Raw genomic sequence first — 21,205 nt, forward strand, 5'->3', positions numbered from 1 at the left:
GCGCTGTGATTGCCCGCAGTGCTCTGGGGCTTCTCACCTTCCTGTACCCACAGTGGCACCTGAGGCCACCCCAACCACCAGGACAGGGCAAGGGAGATGCCCCTAGATCCTGATGAATGGATCTGAGGAAGCCATTTGCTGGACTGACCGCCCCCCCCAGCACGTTTTATCCCCCACCCCGAGGGATGCTGAGGCTTGTGATAGGCACCTGCAGTGGAAACCACCAACCCCCACCTATGTGTGCATGTGGATGTGCAAAGCTTTGCATGGTGCTGCTGCAGAACTCTACACTGTGAGGGGCTGGGCTGTTTTGCACATTAGAAATTAAAGCAGCTTTCTCCCACCACGCTTTTAGTCTGAAAATAAGCAGAACCCACAAAGTTTGCACAGGGCTGGGAAGAGTGGAGATGCCCAAGTGCAGGGGAAGCAGCAGTGAGAATACATTCACCAAGCTCCTAGTGTTGCTCCAGAGGCTATTCCAGGACAAAAAGTTCATCCTCATTCACCCACCCCCTGAGTGGCTCCTAATCAGTTTGTCCACAGACTGTGGAGGTCAGGAACACAGACAATCCCACCAGGGTCATTTTATCACGGACCCAGTTGTTGCCTGATGGGTACAGCTCTGTGGAGTTAAACCCTGGAGATGGTGGCTTTTGAGAGGAGTTCAGTGCCAAGCACGTGTGTGTCCTCCTCTCTCCATCCCTGGGGATATGGTGAAGTCCAGCAGCATCACACACAGACATTCATGCTGAGGAGGGAAAGAAACCTTTTATTCTTGGATGGCAGTGGGTAAAGAAATCACCTTGAAGATGACAAGAGTGACATTGACCAACCTGGAACAATGCTACTGCCAAACACCAGCCCCAAGAGCTGACACCGGGGCATTAACTGCTTCCCAACAGGGGATCATCACCCTGTCTGTGCACTGGGGTCTCTCTGCTCTCCCTCACCACACCAGCGAGTCCATCACTCTTGTGCAGGGCTGGGAGTGTGTGATCCCTGTGCCTTTCCACGTCCAGCCTTCGTGCAACTGATCAGCCCAGCCTTGCCCACCCATCCCTTGCTGCCCAGGCATGTCTCACTCATCCTCTGCTGCACCCATCCCCGGGACATGCAAGACGGGGACATCCAGGCTGGGGACACCCATCTGCTGCACACCCATCCTGGGACATCATTCCCGGGACATCCATTCCCGAGACATCCAGAGCAAGGACATCCGGGTCAGGAACACTCGTCCCCGGGACATCCATCCCGGGACATCCATTCCTGGACTTCCAGGACCAAATACACTTGGGTTAGGGACACATGCCCCGGGACACCCATCCTAGGGATTTCCAGACCAGGCACACCGATCCCGGGACACTCATGCCCTTTCCCATCCCTCCCAATCCCATTTTCTCCTACGGGCTCCTCCTTCCCTCCCTCCCTCCTTTCCCGCTCCCTCTCCCGCCTCCCAGGGGCGTGCCCTTCCTCCTCCCTCCTCTGCTCTCCTCCTCCTCCTCCCCGTCCCGTCCCGCCCCGTCCCCGCCCCGTCCCCTCCCCTCCTCCCGCCGGGCTCTCGCTGCCGGCCGCGCTATATAAGAGGCGAAGCGGGCGGCGGGCCGGGCAGCGGGCGCGGCGGGGGAACGAGATGAGCAGCGCCGGAGCCGCTGCAAGATGCTGGATGGACACGTCCTGCTGGGATGGCTCTTCTCCTGCGCGCTCCTAGGGCTGCTCGCCTGCACCCCGCGGCCCTCCGCCGCCTACTTCGGGTAGGTGCCCAGCGCGGACCCTGCTAATTCCTTTCGGCAACTTTTGATTTTTTTTCCCTTTCCTTCTTTCTTCTTCCTTTTTATTTCCCCCCCTCTTTTCTTTTATTTTATTTTTCTTTCTTTTATTTTTTTTTTTTACTTTGCAAGAAGGGATTTTTCCCCCCCACTTTAGCCGAGGTTGGGATGCTGTCGGCAGCTTCTTGCTTTGGGCATCCCCCTCCACCGGTGCTGACAGCCCGTCCTGGGAGAGGGATTTTGGAAGGACAACCTGACACCCACGGTTTCCCCCCGGTGCTAGGATCCCAAATTCCTTTGCGGTCCCCTCCGGGAGTTCCCGGGGGACCGCAGGCAGAACCTCTGCGGGTTTCCTTCTGCCTTTTCCAGGCGTGTTGAGTTCTCGGGGAGCGGAGCCGTAGCGGGGTTGTCAGTTGTAAGCTCCCTCAGCATGAAATACCCTCAAAAGAACTTCCCCAGCATGAAGCATCCCCCAAACCCCTCCTTTTCTCCCCAATTCCAGTTCCTGCTTTAGCACCAGGTAGTGACAAGCGGGTCCCGACATCACCCTGGCGCCGACTTACATTTTTTTGTGTGAGGGTTTATGCTGCTGTCACCTACCTGCCATGGCGCAAGGCTTTATCCCCCGAAAGAGATGAAGGTCCCCGTTCTAGCTGTAAGCTCCGCATCCCGCGGTGCTCACCTGTGCGCGGTGCAGGGGCGCGGCCGGCAGGGGGCGCTACCGGCTCGGTCCGCACCCGCTCAGCGGCGCGCAGGTGGATCCGACTCCCTCCATCCCTTCCTTTATCCCCTTATCCCCCTTATCCCACATCCTTGACGGCTGAGATGGAGAAGCCACAAAAACCCAACTCCTTTCTCTTTCTAAAGCCTCCCCTGCTGCCCCTTTGTGAGGCTTCAACCCACAGCTTTCCTCCTGTGCACCCTCCCACTTTGACTATTTTTTGGGGGTCTGTGTAGCTGCTTCTTGTCTCTTCTTAAAAACTTGTCCCCAAATGGGGTTGGTTTGTGAATGAGATGCAAGAACCTGAAATAGAGGCTTTGGTAAAAGTTTACTCAAGGCAAGAGGAAATGGCCTCAAGTTGCACCAGAAGAGGTTTGGGTTGGTTATTATAGGAAACTTCTTCCCTCAAAGGGTTCTCAAACCCTGGGAAAGGGTCCTCAGGGGGGGTGGATGGATCTCCATCTCTGGGGGTCTTTAAAAGATGCAAATCTGTGATGCTAACTGGGTCTAGCCCTATGTTTGGTAGACTTAAGACACTGTTTGGAGTTGATCTTGGAGGTCTATTCTAACCCAACTGATTCTGTGATTTTAAGAGCGATGGTTCTCGCTGCTGTTTGGGATGGTGTGTTGTGACCGCTGGTAGGAGCCACCAGACCAGCCCTGGAGAATGTTTTAGCAGACTTGAGGTTTTTTTTTTCTCTTTCCTCCCCTTCTTTCCAGTAAAACAAATCCTGGTGTTGAGGCTTGTCCATCGCTTGTGGTCTGGCAAAGCTTTCCAAACAGCGCTACTTACATCTTCTGTTTCCAACTCGAGAACCGTTTAACTTCCTGCTGCTGGGGCTGCTTTTCTGAGGAAACAGCCTGTACTGTCTGTGCAGGGTTTTAGGAATCACAGAATCGTTTGGGTTGGAAAAGACCTTTCAGACTCTCCTCTCCCCCAGCAGCACGCAGAGGGCTGTACTGAGCCTGTTAGCTCGTGTGTCTGCTGAAGACCACCGGCACCGTGCCCTAGGGACTGATAGGAGCTTGGCTGTAACTCTCCTGCTAATCCCTACGATGCTGATATCTGCTGCAGAGCAGCAGGTAACTCGTTCCAGCCACTTCTGGGATCCCTTCTCTGACCTCCTGTGGCTGGTGTGGATTTTAACTTGCGAGCGAACGTGTTGAGTCGAGGGAATTGCGCCGCTAGCTCTGTCCTGACCGCTTTGAGTTCTTCTCTGTCTCAACACAGCTGCTGTTTCTGATTTGAGGCTCCCTCCCTGGTAATGAGGAGGGGAGAGGAGATGCTGCCAGATGTGTACCCAGCCAGATGTGCGCTCCAAGCGCTCCGGGGCTGCTGCGGCACGCAGTGAAGTTTGCTTACGCGAAGCATCCTGCTCTCTGCGTAGGGCCACAGCAAAGGAGCAGCATCTGCTGCTAATCTCCTCTTTGTTCTTCCAAGAGGCCTAAAGCAGAGATTGCACTTGCTGAGCTGCTTGGGACATGGAGGGAATAGTGCTGGGGTCCAGGGTCCCTGCTAATCCCCAGTGATGTGCTCTAAGTGTGCATGGAAGAGCTGAGCCCCCTTGCTTCTGTGTGTTAAGGAAAGAAATCTTTCCTGGAAAACCAGCTGGGTGTTCTTGTGGAGCTCTTTGTGCCTCTGCAAGTGCCCTGAGAAGGCTACTGTTGCCCCTTCTTGCTATGCCTATGCCTCCTACCTGCCTGGAGGAACTTCTCCAGGTGAGGAAGCACATCAGTTTATCCTGAGATAAATCTTTCCTGGATGCATCACCCTTTGCCGGGGAGCTGAGCAGGCTTAGTCAGAAACACAGAATCGTTTCAGTTGGAAAAGACCTTCGGGATCCTGGAGTCCAATTGTTACCTAGCTCCAAGTCTGGTGCTAAACCATCTCCCTTAACACCACATCTCTGCCTCTTTTAAGCACCTCCAGGGATGGGGGTTCAGCCACCTCCCTGGGGAGCCTGTCCCAAAGTTTGAGCAATCTTTTGGTAAAGAAGCTTCTTCTAATATCCAATTTAAACCTTCCCTGGCACAGTCTGAGATTATTTCATCTCATCCTGTGTATGCAGCACCCTTTCTAACCAGGGAAGGGACGCTTCTTATTCCCACTCCAAGCCATCACCAAAGCCACCATGACACATTTTGAGGGCCTGCTAGACCCTCTGCTCTGGGTGCTAACATCTCATTGGAGGATGTGGTGGGCAGCAGATGGCTTTGTTAAACAGATGTCATGCTGTGTCTGCAGCTTAGCTGCTCAATTCCATAGTCTGGTGGGGGCTAGGGACAGCTGTGGATGATCCCTTCCTCCTTTCCCCCACCCCCCATCCCCAATGTCTTTTTTTCAGGGAAAGAATTTGGTGTCTCCAAATGTGTGGCCCGGCGGGGAATTAGTGCTTGGGGACAGGCATGGTTACACGATAACAAGATTGTGTCAGCATGTGGTCATGTCTCTGCCTGTCCCATGGGGACACATCGGGAGGGAGGGGATGCTGGGGTGGGAAGACCACGGCTGGAGGCTGCTGGTGCTTCTCTGGATGGCAGCCTCTGGTGTTTTAGAAGGATGCACGAGCAGCCAACAAATGCTGAATGTCCTCTGAAAGTGGAGATTGGTCCTCTTACATACATCAAGCTGCCCCATGGGCGCCTTTCTTGGTACTGTCTTGCTGCCTGCTTAGGACATGTGCTGAAGGCTCACTGTCCAGAGTGAAGAGAGACAGGCTTGTCCCTTCCCCAGGGTTACACTGCCAGCCTCAGTGCTGCTCCTTGGATGTTGCTGACCTCCCTGGTGCAGGAGCGGAGAAGCAGTTTGACCTGGAGCTGGTACACAGCAAAGGCAGGACCTGAAGTGATGTTGATGCTTCACAGCAAGCAGAACTGAGTCTGTGTAGGCACCTGTTCAGGAGGGATTTGCCAGCTTGAAGTGCTGGGCAGCAGCTCAGAGGTTGGCTTCAGGGCTGTGGTGGTGCTACAACTCCTAAACCTTGTCTGATGCGAGATTTTCTGGTGCTGGAGAGGAGAAAGCAAGGCTGCACAACTGAGCAGGACATGGTGGCCTGGGGTAGGTTTAGAGCTGCCCATCAAGCTGCCTGATAATGATGATGATGAGTGTGCTTTGGGGTAGGAGTTAAGCATGGGAGACTCACTGGCTGAGTCTGTACTGGAGGGGGAAGCATTGCCTTGAAGTCAACTTGTCGAGGTGCATTGCTGTGCCAAAAGTGAGCCTGATCTGCTCAGCCACCTCCACTGCAGCTGGGTTGTCTGAAAACCAGTTTGCACCATATTGCAACTGGCTGCTGCTGTAGTCTGGAGCAGCCTCAGGCTGCTGGGATCCCCGGGAAAGCATTGCCTTTCGCTTTTCTTCCCTGCTCTGCTTTCCTTGTGCCTCACAAGCTTTGGTTGTGGATACCTCCCCTTCCTGCCTTTCCTCTCTCAAATGTGAGGAAGGGGGTGGTGGAAATGCCATGACATCTTGGAATTGTGTTGGTTCTTCTGCTACAGGGCTTTAAAGTGGCAGATGAAAAGGTTAACCAGGCTGGGGTGAAAGCAGTCTGATTAACTTCAGTCCGGCTGTGCCTTCATGCTAGTGGGAAGCCAAACTAGTTTGTCGGAGCAGTCTGGGCTGCTGGATCTAGGGGCAGGGGGGGGAATTGCAGCCTGGGCTGTTGGATATGGGGAGCTTGCAAACTATCCAGACCATAAATCAAACCCTTCTGTTTCTTGCTGAATTTTCTGATTGATAGTTTGATTCAGTTTTCCTGAACCCCTTCTGTATTTTTCTCTTTTCTTGCTGGAAGGCTGATTTATTTTTTGCCCCTGCAGCTTGGGATTTGCTCTGCTGCCTTCCAGCAGCAGAAGGAGCTGAGCAGCTCTACCCCCTCTGCAAACACTTGTCAAGACAGTAGTAATGTTCCAAGTGGCTCATGCTTACATAGTGTTTATATTGACAGATTGCAATGTTCTTCATCAATGTAACTGATCCCCACGCTGCACGCAGGCAACAGGAACCCTTAAATGCTCGCGTGGGGGAGAGGGAGGGAGGGAGGGGAAGCATAGCTTGTCCTAATTTACCAACACACCACTAGCTAGAGCAGGTTCCCTTCTGCCTAGTGGAGGGGCTTCTCAGTGTGGGAAGTGCAGGATATTTTTGTTCCTGTTGGTATGTAGACAATAGATACCCCTCGGTGGTGCTGCTGGGGCAGAAAGCTTGCAGTTCAGGCTGTGGTTCTGCTAGGATCCATAGATTTAGAGAATGGTTTAGGCTGGAAGGGAGTTTGAAGATCATCCAGTTTCAACCCCCCCCGGCACTGGCAGGGATACCCTCCACTAGCCCAGGTTGCTCTCAGTCTCATCCAATCTGGCCTTGAACAGCTCCAGGGAGGGGACATCCAAGACCTCCCTGGGCAACCTGTTCCACTCTCACTGTGAAGAATTCCTTTACTTGAAATTATTTAGGGAAAAATATCTGAATATGGGACCTGAAGGGATATTTGGGGGTTGGGACCACCCTGATGGGGGTGGCTTCTTAAGTGGGCTGAGAGCTAGCGTGAGAGTTTGACATCTGCCACTGCAAGTGTGGTGTCAGCTTGAACGTCCTCTCCAATCAAAGCAAACTCTCTGGTGCTGGCAGCTTCTTGCTGCATTTTTTTTTCTCTCTTTCCTTTTCTTTTTCTCTTTTCCCCCCAGCCTGTGGGATATGTTAGGTGCTAACATGGCTGGTGGATATCAAGAATTTCTGTACCTGTCACTGGATGGTGGTGTGGGGCCACAGGCTGGCGTTCGCAGCTTGGGCTGAAGGCGTGTGAACTTCTCAGGAAGCTGTTGCGTAGCCAGGCCACAGAGTGTTGGCTTTCCAGCCCTGCTGGTCGTCTTCTGGCGTGTGTGAGATGGAGCAGCTGGTTCTCAGCACAATTTCCCCCCCACACCCTGCCTAAAACCCCCCTCCCAGAACTGGACTCTTGGGTGGTGAGGGAGGAACGGAGCACGCAGGCAAACGCAGCTGGAGCGTAAGGAGGCAGCTCCTGGGGCTGGGAGGGTGGCTTTGCCATCCCACCCTCTGGTGGGCTGCTTCTTTTCAGTCTAGTTATGGTGATGCTGGATTGTTAAGGTGCTGGATTGCTGGGTTTCTTAGGAATAGGAAGGGTGTGCCTGGCTCTGCAGGTTGTTTTGATTTTTTTTTTTACCCTTTCTTTTTTCCCTTTCCCCTCTTCTTTTTTTAAACCCTGCTCTTATTTGAGCTGGGTGAATTGTCACGTAGAGACTGATCTGTCTGAGTCCTGCCTGGCTTCTGTCCCAAAGCTGGCCTCTCTGGGTCAGTTCAAAGCGGTGTTTAACCTCCATTCCTTTGCAAATGGGAACCCCGTGCCCAGAAGCAGCATTTGCTTTGTAGAGGCTTGGAGGCAGCACTGGAGTTGAGGAAGTGCCACGAGGCTGCTGACAAATCCAGGAGCATGTGGAAGAATCACTGTGCTAGGGTCCACCAGACCTATGCCTTCAGCCCTGGGGAACCAGGGGCTGCCCCAAATGAGGCTGGGAGGTACCTGAAGGTTCCTTCCACTTGCAGTGCACTTAGAAGACAGAGGAAAAACTTTATTCAGGTGGGAGTTAGGATGTCTTACGCTTTAGGCACTGCATTGACCACGTTGCTTGAGACTTGGGAACCACTATTTTGTGGCTCAGATTCCCTTTCTTGGAGGGGGCTGTTTCCCTCTGAACTCAGCAGTCAGCTTAAAGCCCAAATATTGGAGGGTTTTGGGTTGGTGCTTTTTTGTTTGCAGGGGTCACCAGGAAAATAGATGGCTCCCTCAGGGGAGAAGATGGCTTGTTAGGAGAAGATTGAGTGTATCCCTGGCCAAGCAGGAGGCCAGTGACTTCCTTTAGCCTGACTCCTGATGCATAACAGGAGACTAGGAATCTCTGGGACTCTGGTCTCCCGGTGAAAGGCCTGGTCAATGATTAACTTGCTTTCTGGAAGCTGCTAGCAGCAGTAAAAGGGAGTCCAGCCCCACAGCCCCAGCACAAAAAGCCCAGGAGTGTTTAATAATTAAAGGCCTTGTGCTTTATCGCAGGGTAATGAGAATCGCCCCAAGGCTTGCTCGGTGCGGGGTAATTGAATTAGCTTGTGGGACTGGGAAGAGGGAGGAAGGCTAAGTGGAAGGTCTGCACAGAGAAGCCAAGGTGATGCTCCTCAGTTTGAGCCTTTCTGACCAGGCTGGGCTTTGCCAGTCTTTGCTGTTCCCCTCTGTTTTTGTCTGCTTCAGCCACTGATGTGGCAGATTTGATAGAATTGCCTCCTGGAGGTGGTCCTGTCCTGGAAGATGTCCAGGTCCCCCTGCATCATCTCCATTCCCTTCAGTAGGAGGGAATCAGGACATGAAGAGGAAGCTCTTTGCACTGAGGGTTTTGAAATACTGGCACAAGGTGCCCAGAGAGGTGGTGGAAGCTCCATCCTTGGAGATGTTCAAGGTTAAAGGCAGCAGGGCCCTGAACAACTTGATCAGGAGGAAATCTCACTGCAGGGAGGCTGGAAAAGGTGGTCTTTGAGAGTCCCTTCCAGCCTGATGCATTCTATAACTCTACATGATTCAGTTTGGGAGATGTTCTCAGGTTTTATTCCTGATGCTTTCTATGAAATGTTGATGCTTAAAGGCTCTTTGAGACCGATTTGGTTTTGGTGGAAGACCCAAAGCAGAAGGCGATGCTGAACTATGCTATCCCTGCTCATGGAGGAGTGACCAGCCAGAGGAGGTGCTGAGCCAGTGAGCATCAGCAGTATTTCCACTGCTTGAGGCAGTTCCTGGTGCAGAGCTGGCCAGAGCTGTGCTGTGGTGGTGAGACCTGGAAAGCTCAGCTGAGAACAGCTAAAGACTAGACTTGCCTGCCCTGTATCTCTCAGCTCCCTGTGCTTAGCTGCTCTCTAAGAGGGACTTAGGTTGGAAAGGGGCTTTGAGGCTTTTTTTGGAGATGCTACATTAGAATACCCCTGTGGGAGAGACTGTCTTGAGCATGGTCTCAGGCCACCAGAGATGTAAGGACCTCTGCCAGAAGCCTGATATAGATCCTCTGCTCCGGTTTCATGGAGAAATGTGGCACCTCCAAGGCTTGGGTTCTCTGCTCACTTGAATTCTCCAGGGGGACAACTCATCCTAATGTTTGCTGCCTGAGGCATTCGAGAAGGCTCAGGGCATTAAACCTGTCTTGAGCTGATGTTTGTGGAGGCTCTTTCTGTTGCCTCACCTTGCAGCTACAGCTACCTCCTGGAGAAAGCACCCTTGGATGGGATGGCACTGGTTTAGTTCATGTTAAAAGCCTATGTTAGACAGAAACTTCTTTGCCCCAAGCTCCTTGCCTGCCCAGGTAGCACCCTGCCAGCTTCTCTGAGGGTGTGTGTTGAAGCAATGCAAGAAGTCTCACGTACCTGGCTTTCCAAACTGCAAACATGCTGAGCCTCTCTGGCTCCCCTCCATGGTGAAGCAGCCTTCGTGGAGCCAAAAAAGCAGCTCTCTGGTGGCTTGTAGAGCGTTAATGCAGCAGTTTTCTCAGTCTGAGCAGCCCTCAAGCAGAGGACCTGTTGCTTGTGCTGTTATGGGAGGCTTCTGAATGTGGCTGCAGGGAGGCTGCAGGTCCTGGGCCAGCACAAGGTCTGGCTGCAGGCAGGACTGGTAGGATGTCTTCCTTGCTTGAGAAGGCACACACAGGTCAAGCTGAGCAGGAATCAGAAATGATGATGATGTTGGGTGGAAAGGGTTAACCCTTTAGAAGCTGGGTTGGTGGGGTGGTGTTTTTGCTGTTTAGACCCAAGCTTTTCCTCTTCCCCTGGCTTTTTAAGTCTGCTTTTTAAGTCTCCCTCAGATGGTGGCTGTGAGTGCTAATGAGCCTTATCTCCTGAGATACTGTCATAAAATACACTTATGAAGTTTATCAGCTCAGCAAGCTTTACATTTCATTGTAATGTGTTTGCACTGTGCTGAGTGGAACAGGGAGTATTTTGACTACATGAATAAACATAGCAGTTATGGGATTTGCTTTAGCTGATACAAAACCCTACTCTGAGGGTGATTTTTCTACCCCCCCCCCCAGCCCCTTTTAGCTGCTGCAGCTATTTTCAATGGCTCGAGCAGCTCCTGCATGTGAGATGTGGTCTTCCACTTTGCTTGTGACCTTAAATCCTCCTCCTCTCCAAAGTATTTTGTTAATTCAGTTGCTGAAGGATTTCTTTGGGGGGAAGGGGAAATGGCAGGTTAAAAAAACCTTGAACTCTTCCTTTCTGGGAAAAAAACCCCATGGAGCAGAACAGCTTCTCTATGCATCCACTGTAGAACATGCAAGCTCAACAGTATCTGACATAAATGCTGAGTCTGTGCTGGCATGGAGGGTGGCATGGAGCATACAGCTCATGTTGATGGGATGTCAAGCTGTATGGGAGTTGGCAAGAGTTTTATGGGCAGACTCATTTGGCCTAGCTCATTAAAATAGCATCAATTGGACAGACAGATGCCTCTGGAGTTTGGAGGAAAACAGCTTTGCTTTGACTTCTGCCTTTGCTGTCCACTGCATGGATGAGTTTCACAGTTGGAGCAAAAGTTTCCTTTCTTGGAACAGCTGCTCTGTGTCTTCCAGAGACTGAAGCAGCACAACTGTGTGCTCATTGTGCCCAGCAGGAGGTAGCTTCTGCTGTGGAGCAATGTGTCTCTTCCCCTTGGTGTGAATAAAGTACTGAGATGCCCACAGAAACATCTGAGCTTTGCTTGAACCTGTCCAATGCTCCCCTCTGACTCAGGGAATCCTGGGAGAAATGGGCAGAAGCTTAGCCCAGAGCACTGGCCTGCAGTTGGGAAACACCTTAGAAACCAAACCATGGAGAAACCTTCCAAAGCAAGCTGGGTCAAGCAGCTGTTGCCTTCAAGGCCAAGCCCTTTCCATAGAATCTACCAGGTTGGAAGAGACCTTTTGGAGGTTTTGGAGGAGGCCAGCTGATGAGCAAAAGAAATTCTTTCCATTGCCTCTTGGATTATTTATTTTCTTCATCTTTAGGACCTGGCAAAATTAAGTTTGAGATGCACAAGGATGAGTCTTGAGTCTGACCTGAGTGATGCCTTAATGTGTAGTAATCAAAGTACCAGGTTGGAAGGGATCTCAAGGATCCCTTCTCAAGGATCTCATGTGGTCAAACCTTTCTTGGCAAAAGCATGGTCTAGACAAGATGGCCCTGCACCTTTTCCAGCTGAATCCTAAGTGTCCAATGCTGGGGGCTCCACCACTTCCCTGGGGAGATGACTCCAGTGGCTGATTGTTCTTGAGAAGAATGTTCCCTTTGTGTCCAGCTGGAATTTTTCCAGGTGTAACTGGTACCCATCACAGTGCTACATGGAAAGGCCAGCAGCCACTCCACTACAGCTCTGGAAGGATGTTGTAGTGAGGTGGTGTTGGTCTCTTCTCCTGGGCATCAAGTGATAAGATGAGAGAACTTGACTTCAAATTGCAACAGAGGAGGTTTAGTTTGGCTATCAGGGAAACTTTCTTTAGTGGAAGAATGATCAGGCACTGGAACAGGTTGATCAGGCAGGTGCTGGAGTCATGATCCTCAGAGGTGTTCAAAAAACACATACAATAGAATAGAACAGAATTAACCAGGTTGGAAAAGACCTCAAAGATCATCGAGTCCAACCTATCACCCAACACCATCTCATCAACTAAACCATGGCACCAAGTGCCTCATCCAGGCTCTTCCTAAACACCTCCAGGGATGGTGACTCCACCACCTCCCTGGGCAGCACATCCCAATGGCCAATCTCTCTTGCTGGGAAGAATTTCTTCCTAATACCCAGCCTAAACCGTGCCTGGCACAGCTTGAGACTGTGTCCTCTTGTTCTGGTGCTGCTTGCCTGAGAGAAGAGACCAGCCCCCACTGAGCCTCCTCTTCTCCAGGCTAAGCAACCCCAGCTCCCTCAGCCTCTCCTCATGGGGCTGTGCTCCAGACCCCTCCCCAGCTTTGTTGCCCAATGTGACACTCTGGGGTATGGTTTAATGGCCATGGTGTTGCTGGGTTGCCTGTTGAACTTCACAGTATCACAGTATCACAGTAACTAAGGTTGGAAGAGACCCCAAGGATCATCAAGTCCAACCTGTTCCAACAGACCTCACAACTAGATCATAGCACCAAGCGCCACGTCCAATCTCCCCTTGAACACCTCCAGGGACGGCGACTCCACCACCTCCCTGGGCAGCCCATTCCAATGACGAATGACTCGCTCAGTGAAGAACTTTTTCCTCACCTCGAGTCTAAACCTCCCCTGACACAACTTGAGACTGTGTCCCCTTGTTCTGGTGCTGGTTGCCTGGGAGAAGAGACCAACCCCCACCTGGCTACAACCACCCTTCAGGTAGTTGTAGAGGGCAATGAGGTCGCCTCTGATCCTTCTCTTCTCCAGGGATCTTGATCTTATAGGTCTTGCCCAACCAAAACAATTCTGTGGTTCCTTGTAGCCACCCTTTAACTGTTGGAGCATGGTGCTAAGGTAGATAAGACAGGCTGCCAAGATGAATTATTTTGATGGATAGAGCCCATGGCTTGACCATGGGTTTCTTGCTTCTGTATCTTAAGCACCTCCTTACTTCTTCCCAAAAGGAACAGGCTGTGACTTGGCTCCAAAAGCATCAGCACTGCCAGGTGGGGATCTGCTGAGGTGGGCTCACCTGTGTCTTCAAGACTACCTGTTCTCACTTCCAGTCAGAGCATGTTACTACCCTTTAAATTCCACCTTCACAAAGTGCCTTATGTTCCCTGCTGTCATCAATCAGCTGTATGTGACAGCTTCCCCAGCTCTGCCTGTGGGAGTGTGCTGTGTTGCTTCAGCATGACGAGGAGTGCACTGGTGCTAACTGACCCCTCCGTAGGCTTGGCTGGAGGGGCCGTTGGTGGGGAGCTGCAGGATCACCGAGTGCTCATGTTACAGAGGAGTGCCCATCTGCTGAGCTCTGGCATGCACAAGCCTGGCAGGTTGCTCTCATGACTTGCTGTGATCTCTGCAGGGCTTCCCAACCTGACTGCTTAAAGGAACTGCACAGAGGTGTGGCTGTGCCCTAGTCCTCAGGACCTGCCTGAAGCCAGCTCACAGGGTAGCAGCCTGGGTTGGTTGAAGATGTCCTTGCTCCCTGAAGGGGTTGGACTGGATGACCTTGGAAAGACCCAACCCATTCTGTGGTTCCATGATCTTGCTGGGTGAACCCCTGCTGAGCTGGTTGCACTGAGTGGCTTTCACTCTTCTGGTGAGCTCAGACCTTTAAATACCCTCATTGTCCTGTCCTGTCCTCTCTGGAGGCTGACCTTTTTTGATTGGTGATCTCATGCCTGGTATTGCAATGAAACAAAGCCAGGCAGCCCTGGTGGGGACACCACTGTGCTTCTCTTAGAGACTGCAAGCAGAGTTGGCAGAGGCACCTGGTTCTGCATGCTGTGGAAGACCTTGTGTGGGGCTTTCCAGGTCCATCCTTTACAACTACTGTTAAGTAAATGCCTTCCTGAAGTCTTCAAGGTGGAACTGAGCACCTGGGAAAGAGCTGAGTGTGACCATGCTTAGGATGAGGATCCAACCTGGGCAAATCCTTTTGGTCTGGCTCCTTTGGTGTTGGCTTACAGGGACCTCACTCAGTGCAATCAATGACTTCAGTGGAGCTTGCCCAGCTCAGGGACACAGTTCAGCTTACTCTGCTACAGCTCTCCAGGACTGACAAGAAACCCTATCCTGGAGCCCAAGCCCCTCTGGGGACAGTTCCCCAGAACTGATACCTTGTGTAAAAGAACTGACTTGTTTTGCTTAATCTTGACAAAATTCTTTTCTAGCCCTAATCCTCTTCCAGTGTAAGGTGAGATCTTGAAATACCTGGCAAACTTCTAGCACAGCTCTTTCTGCATCTCTGGGCCTCTCTGTAATCCAAGGTGAGGCGGGGGTAGGGATGTTTTCAGCCCCTGCCAAAGACAAATCTCCTGCTGGGAGCCTGCAGGGAGTGATTTCCCAGTCTGTGGTTAGCAAGTTGATCTCAGAGGCCAGAGGTGAAACAGCCACTTGAGCTGAATTACAGGGTCTAACCAGAGATCCAACACTTCCTTTGGCTGTGCTGCATCTCTGGTGACTATTTCTATCTCCTGGCTTGTCCTGTTGTTGACTCTGGAAAATCTTAATGGTAAGCATGACTTTGAAGAGAGGACTGAAACTGGAGGGATGCTCTTGGGAGAGTGTGAACTGGACTGAACAAGGCTTTGAGCAGTTCCTGTGGTCAGTACTGCAAGCCATGATCTCCATGCTGGGTTTTGTGGCTCATAAAACAAGTGTTCATAGGCAGACACTCGCCTCTGGAAGGTGAAGGACAGATGCTGGGCCAAAGAGATGGCATTTGGAGAAGAATGAGACCAAGCATAATGCTACATTTGTCTCCTGAGCTTGCAGAGGAATCAACAGCCATGCAGGAACAAATCTCACTTCATGTAGAGGAGATGTCACAGAATCATAGAATCAATAAGGTTGGAAAAGACCTCAAGGATCATCAAGTCTTAAAACTTGTTTGCAGTCCCAGTTATCCCCAGGGGCTGGGCTCCCTGTCTGGTGGGGAGACAGCAGGGGAAGGGAAGGGAGTCCTCCCTCAGCACCTCATCCCTTCAGGCACTTGCTTGGGCTGCTGCAGGGCTCGTGGAAAATCTGAGAGCTGGACCTGCTGCTGGGAAGGGTGATGTGAACTTGAAGGCTTTGCACTTTCTGACTCACCAGGGTTTGGGACTGCACCAGGCTCGCTGACCCTGTTGAGTGATGACACTGGAAAGATTTTGACCATGTCCTCCAGCAGCTGGCTGGAGTTGGATGCTTTCCTCTGCAGACCTTGCTGTAGGCACCTTGTGGTGTGGAGGTGGGATGGGGACTCCATCTGCTTCCAGAGGTTGTCTGCTGTCGTGTTGTGCAGCGTGAGGCTGGTGAACTGCTCTGTGCTTAACTTGCTGTTGGACAGATCAGCAACGCAAGGTCAGAGGCAGGGACAGCTGAGTTGCCTTGTCCAAACATGTTTTTGCCTGCTTGTGTGGGGCTGTTTACTCTGTTACCAGAGCTCTTTGGAGTGCTCCTTTCAACTGCTTTCAACTGAAGTGGCTCTAAAGCTCATGTCTGATCCATCTGGAGATGCTCAGAGGCCTGGAGAAAGCCTTACCCAGCTGCTCCATGGGGGTGAAGGAAGCAGAGATATTGCCAGGCATCTGCATGGCTTTGGGCACATTCATTGACCTCAGGGTACTTCAGCTTGTAAAACAGAGCTGTTGTTATGTGGAACAGGCTGTGAGTTGAGATGGGGACTTGGTGTACATCCTTTGACTCTTCTTTGGACCTCCAGGGGCTGCTAGGTTATAGACCAGGTCTCAGTGTTTTCTGTAAGCACCATATGAAGCAAGCAGAGCTCTGTGGGATTGGAGGTACTGTTTCCTATTGCAACAGAAAAGGGGGTTCAGAGACAAAGTTTGGGGATCTACTGATGGCTTAGTAAGCTCTGTAATACTTACAAGCAAGAAAACCTATCAAGATCCCTAAAACAAAGCTCATTTTGCAGTGTTTCACCCATCCTGGGAACAGGTTGCCCAGAGAGGTGGTAGATGCTCCAACTCTGGATCCATTCCAGGTCAGGTAGGATGGGGTTCTGACCAACATGATCTAGCTGCAGTTGCCCTGCTGACTGCAGGAGAGTTGATCTAGATGAACCTTTAAAGTCCCTCCTAGCCCATTCAATAATTCTGTCTTATTCCAGATCTTTACAGGGAGATGCAGGGCTGGATTTTCAGTGCAGCTGCTGCCCTTGCATAAGGCACCAGCCAGACATTGCTCTCACTACTGTCAGCTGCCCCAGCTCCTCTGTTTGTGTATCTAAAACTTTAAGGCTGGAGAAGGAAGAAATCTGACCAGTGCAATGGAAACCTTCAATTCCCTGCGGTCCCAGGAGCAGAAGAGTAGCTCCAGGCTGGAGCTGGGAATGAACTTCATTTGCACGCTGCCTCGCCTCCTCCAGCAGGATCAGCCAGGAAAAATATCAACAGTTCCATTAAAAAGTCTGCTGGTTTGCTCAAGTAGTGGAATAAACATACCTGTAGGCAAAGAGACCTGGACCACAGAGGAAATGTTAAGTAGAAGGAACACACGCAGCCTTGCTCCTGCTCCCCCTCTGTATCTGCCAGATTAAACCCCCCATGTGTCCATGGTAATGGGTAAATCAAACAGCAGCTGGGGGGATTATTCTTAGCTGGGGAAGAACTGGCTTGGCTCAGAGGGGCTGGGTGCTTTCCTAGAAAGGCAAAACCTCTGCTGAGCCTGCTCTGTGCCGCTGCCCGCTCTGGAAAGGCAGAGGACCTGGGGCAGGATGAGGTTTTTGGTTGGTTGGTAGCCCTCTCTTGGATTTCTGTTGCCCCTTCTGGGGCACCTCGAATACTGGGGTCACTTTTGGGCTCCTCACTTCAAGCAGGATACTGAGGTGCTGGAGCATGCCCAGAGAAAGGTAGTGAAGCTGGTGAAAGGTCTGAAGGACCAGTCTGAGGAGCAGTTGAGGGAACTGGGGTTGTTCAGTGTGGAGAAAAGGAGGCTGAGGGGAGACTTCCTGGCTCTCCAGCTCCAGAAAGGAGGTTGGAGCCCAGTAGGGGTCTGCCCCTTCTCCTAAGGAACAAGTTGGAGACTTGATAGGGTGCTTGGTTGCATGGTTTAGCTGGTTGGGTGGTGTTGGTTGATAGGTTGGACACGATGATCTTGAAGGTCTCTTCCAACCTGGTTCATTCTATTCTAAGTGACAGGATGAGAGGAAGTGATCTCAAGTTACACTAAGGGATGTTTAGGTTGGACACTTAGGACAACTTTTTCTCTGAAAAGGTTGTCAAGGCCTGACCCAGAGTGCCCAGGGCAGTGGTGGAGTCCCCGTGTCTGGAGAGATTAAACAGACAGACATGCAGATGTGGTGCTGAGGGACTTCAGTGGTCAGCTTGGCAGCATTGGTTTGATGGTTGGACTTCCTGATCTTAAAGGCCTCTTCCAAGGTCAATGAGTCTCTCCTTCTCACCTTCACAGTTCACACAGAAGTAGGGAGAGGGAAGTTGCCCTGCTCTTGCTTGAACCAGTTGAGAAGCTGTGCTGGAAACTGGTGAGAGCTTGTAGAAGAGTGCTGTGGGTGTAAGCAACTGCCTCAGCCATTAGTGCTTGGTGGAGATGGTCCCTTCAGTCCTCCACTGAGCCCACAATCCATCTCCTGTCATCTCTGGGGCAGGGGGAGCAAAGCCCTGCAAGCTTATTTCAGGAGATGTTTATTTGAGGAGGTGTGAGCTTCAAGCATGACTTGAATGAGTGATGCTGACAGCGATTTTTTTTGGACCAGCAGCCTGGTCCTTGAGCTGCCTGTGGTCCCTGAGCTGCCCATAAAAACAGCTTCTCCCTTGGCCATACCCAGCCTATATGGTATGTAGAGAAAATGTGTGTGTGGAAAATGCCTTTGGTTGCAACCAGATGGCACCTGTCAAGCACAAGTAGATGTTTCTATTAGTGTTTTTATTTGAGTGTCTTGGATCATTCCCAGCCTCTGGATAGCAAACCAGTCCTGCTGTAGCTGTCCTCCCAGAGGCAGATTGATGTGATTCTTGCATGCTAGAGACAGTCCCAGGTCTCCCAGGCCTCATCTGCACAGCCACTTAGCACAACTAATCTGAGCTGACTTTTAAAGTGGATTAGTTCAATTACTCTTAACCAGCCCTGGTGGAAACCCTCTCCTTGGGGATTAGAGATCCTTAATTCACTTTAACACACTTGATTTCAATGCAAATCAGGCTAAACTGAATTAAGGACACTTTAGAGCCTTGTGGGGAGGCACATCCTTCAAAAGTGATGTGGTTTAACCAGCCCACTGTGCATTCCTGTGCTCCATTCATCCCATTTAGCATTGCTGGAATGTCCCCTTCCAGATAATTCATCAAAGCAGCCTCTCAAACATAAAGCTGCAAGCACATCACCTAGGCTGATGTGTGACCCAGCATCTGCTGACTCAGTGCTTCAGCATGCCCACCCAGAGGGTTTTAGAGGTGTTTGCTCTCTTGTTTTCCTTTCTTTGCTTTTTTTCCACCTTTTTTTACAAATATAATTCTCCAAACCAAGCTTTTTTTCACTTGAAAATGCAGGGCCATGAGTCACATGCCAGTTTTCCCCCGTCCCTAACTTCCTGCATGAAATGGGAGTACTTCAACTCTTAGCTCAGTGATTTTTTAGCTCTCCACTTGATGAGCTGTGGTTGTGAAAGAGATTGGCCTCTGCTTCCCTGAAGCTTGACTGAAAAACAGTCAGTGTGGTGCCCTGGGCAACCAGGCAGGTGTTTGGCAGAGTTCAGTGGCTGCTGGGTCTTGAGGAGCAGAGGTGGAAGGATGTAATCTGCCGTGGCTAGGTTATGAGCTGGGTCTGGAAAGGTCCCCATTTCAAATGGCTGCACCATCCCTGACAGACACTTTTCCCCACCAAGCTTACAAATGCTCCATCAATGATGTTCTGCTGTGAGCCTGGCTGCTTTCACCAGTGCTTCACTTCCTAGCAATAAAGGTTTTCCTCTAACAGGAGATGGAAACTTCTCTGCCTGAACCATAAACTGATTTCATCTTATTTTCTTACCACCCAAAGAACTCCTCCTTCCCTCTCTGTAGCAGCCTGTGCATGGCTGAAGAACATCACCATGCTGCTCTTCAGTTCCTGGCCTTCCTCAGGCTTAGTCACGAGGTGAGCACAAACAGTGACAGCAGGGATGTTTGTTGATGTAGTTATGCATTAAAGCTGGTTTCTCTGGCTGAGTTTCCTGGAGCAGTCATGGAGATCAGCAGCCAGGCTGCTTCTCAAAGAATATCCTCAGAAACAGCCTCAAAACTGAATCTCTCTCTCTTCAGATACTCAAGAACCTGCCTGGATGTGATCCTGTGCAGCCTGCTCTGGGTGACCCTGCTTTAGCAGGGAGGTTGGACTTGATCTCCAGAGGTCTCTTCCAACCCTCAGCACGCTGTGAATACTCAGAGTATTCTCTACCCAGGTGGGGGAAAACTCCAGTTCTATTGTATCATTTGGATTTCTAATTACCTGAGACAAGACCTGTGTCTCACTGGGTTTTGGTGGCAAGATGTAATGAGTTGAACACAGCAAGGTGTTTGTTTCCTTCTCTGAGACATGAGGCCTCATCTAATCAACCTAATCTTCAGCATCACTGAAGATTTCCTGAGGGCTGTCGCTCTGGGCAGTACTGAAAGCAGTGATGATTGAGCACACATCACTTCTTGTGTTAGCAGCCAACTTGTGACTTCACTCCTGAGAAAGATGATGCTGAAAGATGATGCTTCATCTAGCTGCAGATTTTTACCTGAGGCTGACAAGGGCAACACAGCAGGGTGGGGGGATTGGAGCACAGCCCTGAGAGGAGAGGCTGAGGGAGCTGGGGTTGCTTAGCCTGGAGAAGAGGAGGCTCAGGGGAGACCTTCTTGCTCTCTCCAACTCCCTGAAGGGAGGTTGTAGCCAGGAAGGGGTTGGTTTCTTCTCCCAGGCAAGCAGCACCAGAACAAGATGGCACAGTCTCAAGCTGTGCCAGGGGAGGTTTAGGCTGGAGGTGAGGAGAAAGTTCTTCCCAGAAAGAGTAATTTGCCACTGGAATGTGCTGCCCAGGGAGGTGGTGGAGTCACCATCCCTGGAGGTGTTCAAAAAGGGATTGGATGTGGCACTTGGAGCCATGGTTTAGTTGTCAGGAGGTGTTAGGTATTAGGTCATAGGCTGGACTTGATCATCTCTGAGGTCTTTACCAACCTGGCTGATTCTATGAATACAAATCTCTGTTGTGGGGGGGTTTATACCTCTTGCTTAATGCCTTCACACTGGAACTATGCCTTCATCTCTTCTTGCCCTGTTTTCAGCAGCTTCTGGGCACCCTGTGGGCCATTACATTTAGCTGCCAGCAACACTTTGGGTGAGGATTTGTCCTTTTGGAATGGTTTCTTTCCCAACTCCCTTGTTTTGAAAGCTGCTCTAATTCCATAGTGCCCTAATTGTGATATGCAAATGTTAACAGGAGAATAAATAAATCACAGCCAACGTGTTTTAAGATGCTTTGGGGCAAGCTGCCCCCTGCTTAGCGTGATAAATTTGGGCAGCTTTTCTCCCTGAGGGAAATCAAAAGCCTTCCAAACCAAGAAAATTATGTAAGCAGATCCCATGAGTGTGCTCTAAAATTAAACCTGCCCCTCAAGCTCTGGGGCTTTTGGTGGGAAACCAGTGAAGACTCTTTTGGAGAGGCTTGGAAAGCCTTGGGGTGCCCAGTGGTGGCTTGCTATGAACTCCCCAAAGGGCCTTTTTTTGTCTGGAGAAGACTGAGAGGAGATTGAATAAATGTTTATGAATATCTGAGGGCTGGGGGTCAGGAGGGAGGGGACAGGCTCTGCTCAGCTGCACCCTGTGATAGCACAGGGGGCAATAGATATAAACTACAGCACAGGAGGTTCCACCTCAACATGAAGAGGAACTTCTGCACCATGAGGGTCACAGAGCACTGGAACAGGTTCCTTAGAGAGGTTACAGAGTCTCATTCTCTGGAGACTGTCAAGCTTCATCTGGATGCATTCCTCTGTGACCTGTGCTAAGTTCTATGGCCCTGCTCTGGCAGTGGGGGTTGGACTGGAAAATGCCCTCCAACCCCCAGC

General features: G+C 51.0%; 1 protein-coding gene across 1 annotated transcript in view; it reads left to right on the plus strand.

Annotated features, from left to right (window-relative positions):
• The first annotated feature begins 1,625 nt into the window (after positions 1 to 1,625).
• The window catches only part of WNT9A (Wnt family member 9A), a 58,741-nt gene continuing 39,161 nt past the window's right edge, over positions 1,626 to 21,205 (plus strand). Inside the window, exon 1 of the mRNA XM_009898141.2 lies at positions 1,626 to 1,751. Coding sequence (XP_009896443.1) covers positions 1,657 to 1,751 — 95 coding nt within the window. The 5' untranslated portion in view covers positions 1,626 to 1,656. The remainder of the gene's footprint in view (positions 1,752 to 21,205) is intronic.

Source organism: Dryobates pubescens, chromosome 21, assembly GCF_014839835.1.
Source record: "Dryobates pubescens isolate bDryPub1 chromosome 21, bDryPub1.pri, whole genome shotgun sequence".
Classification (NCBI taxonomy): Eukaryota; Metazoa; Chordata; class Aves; order Piciformes; family Picidae; genus Dryobates; species Dryobates pubescens.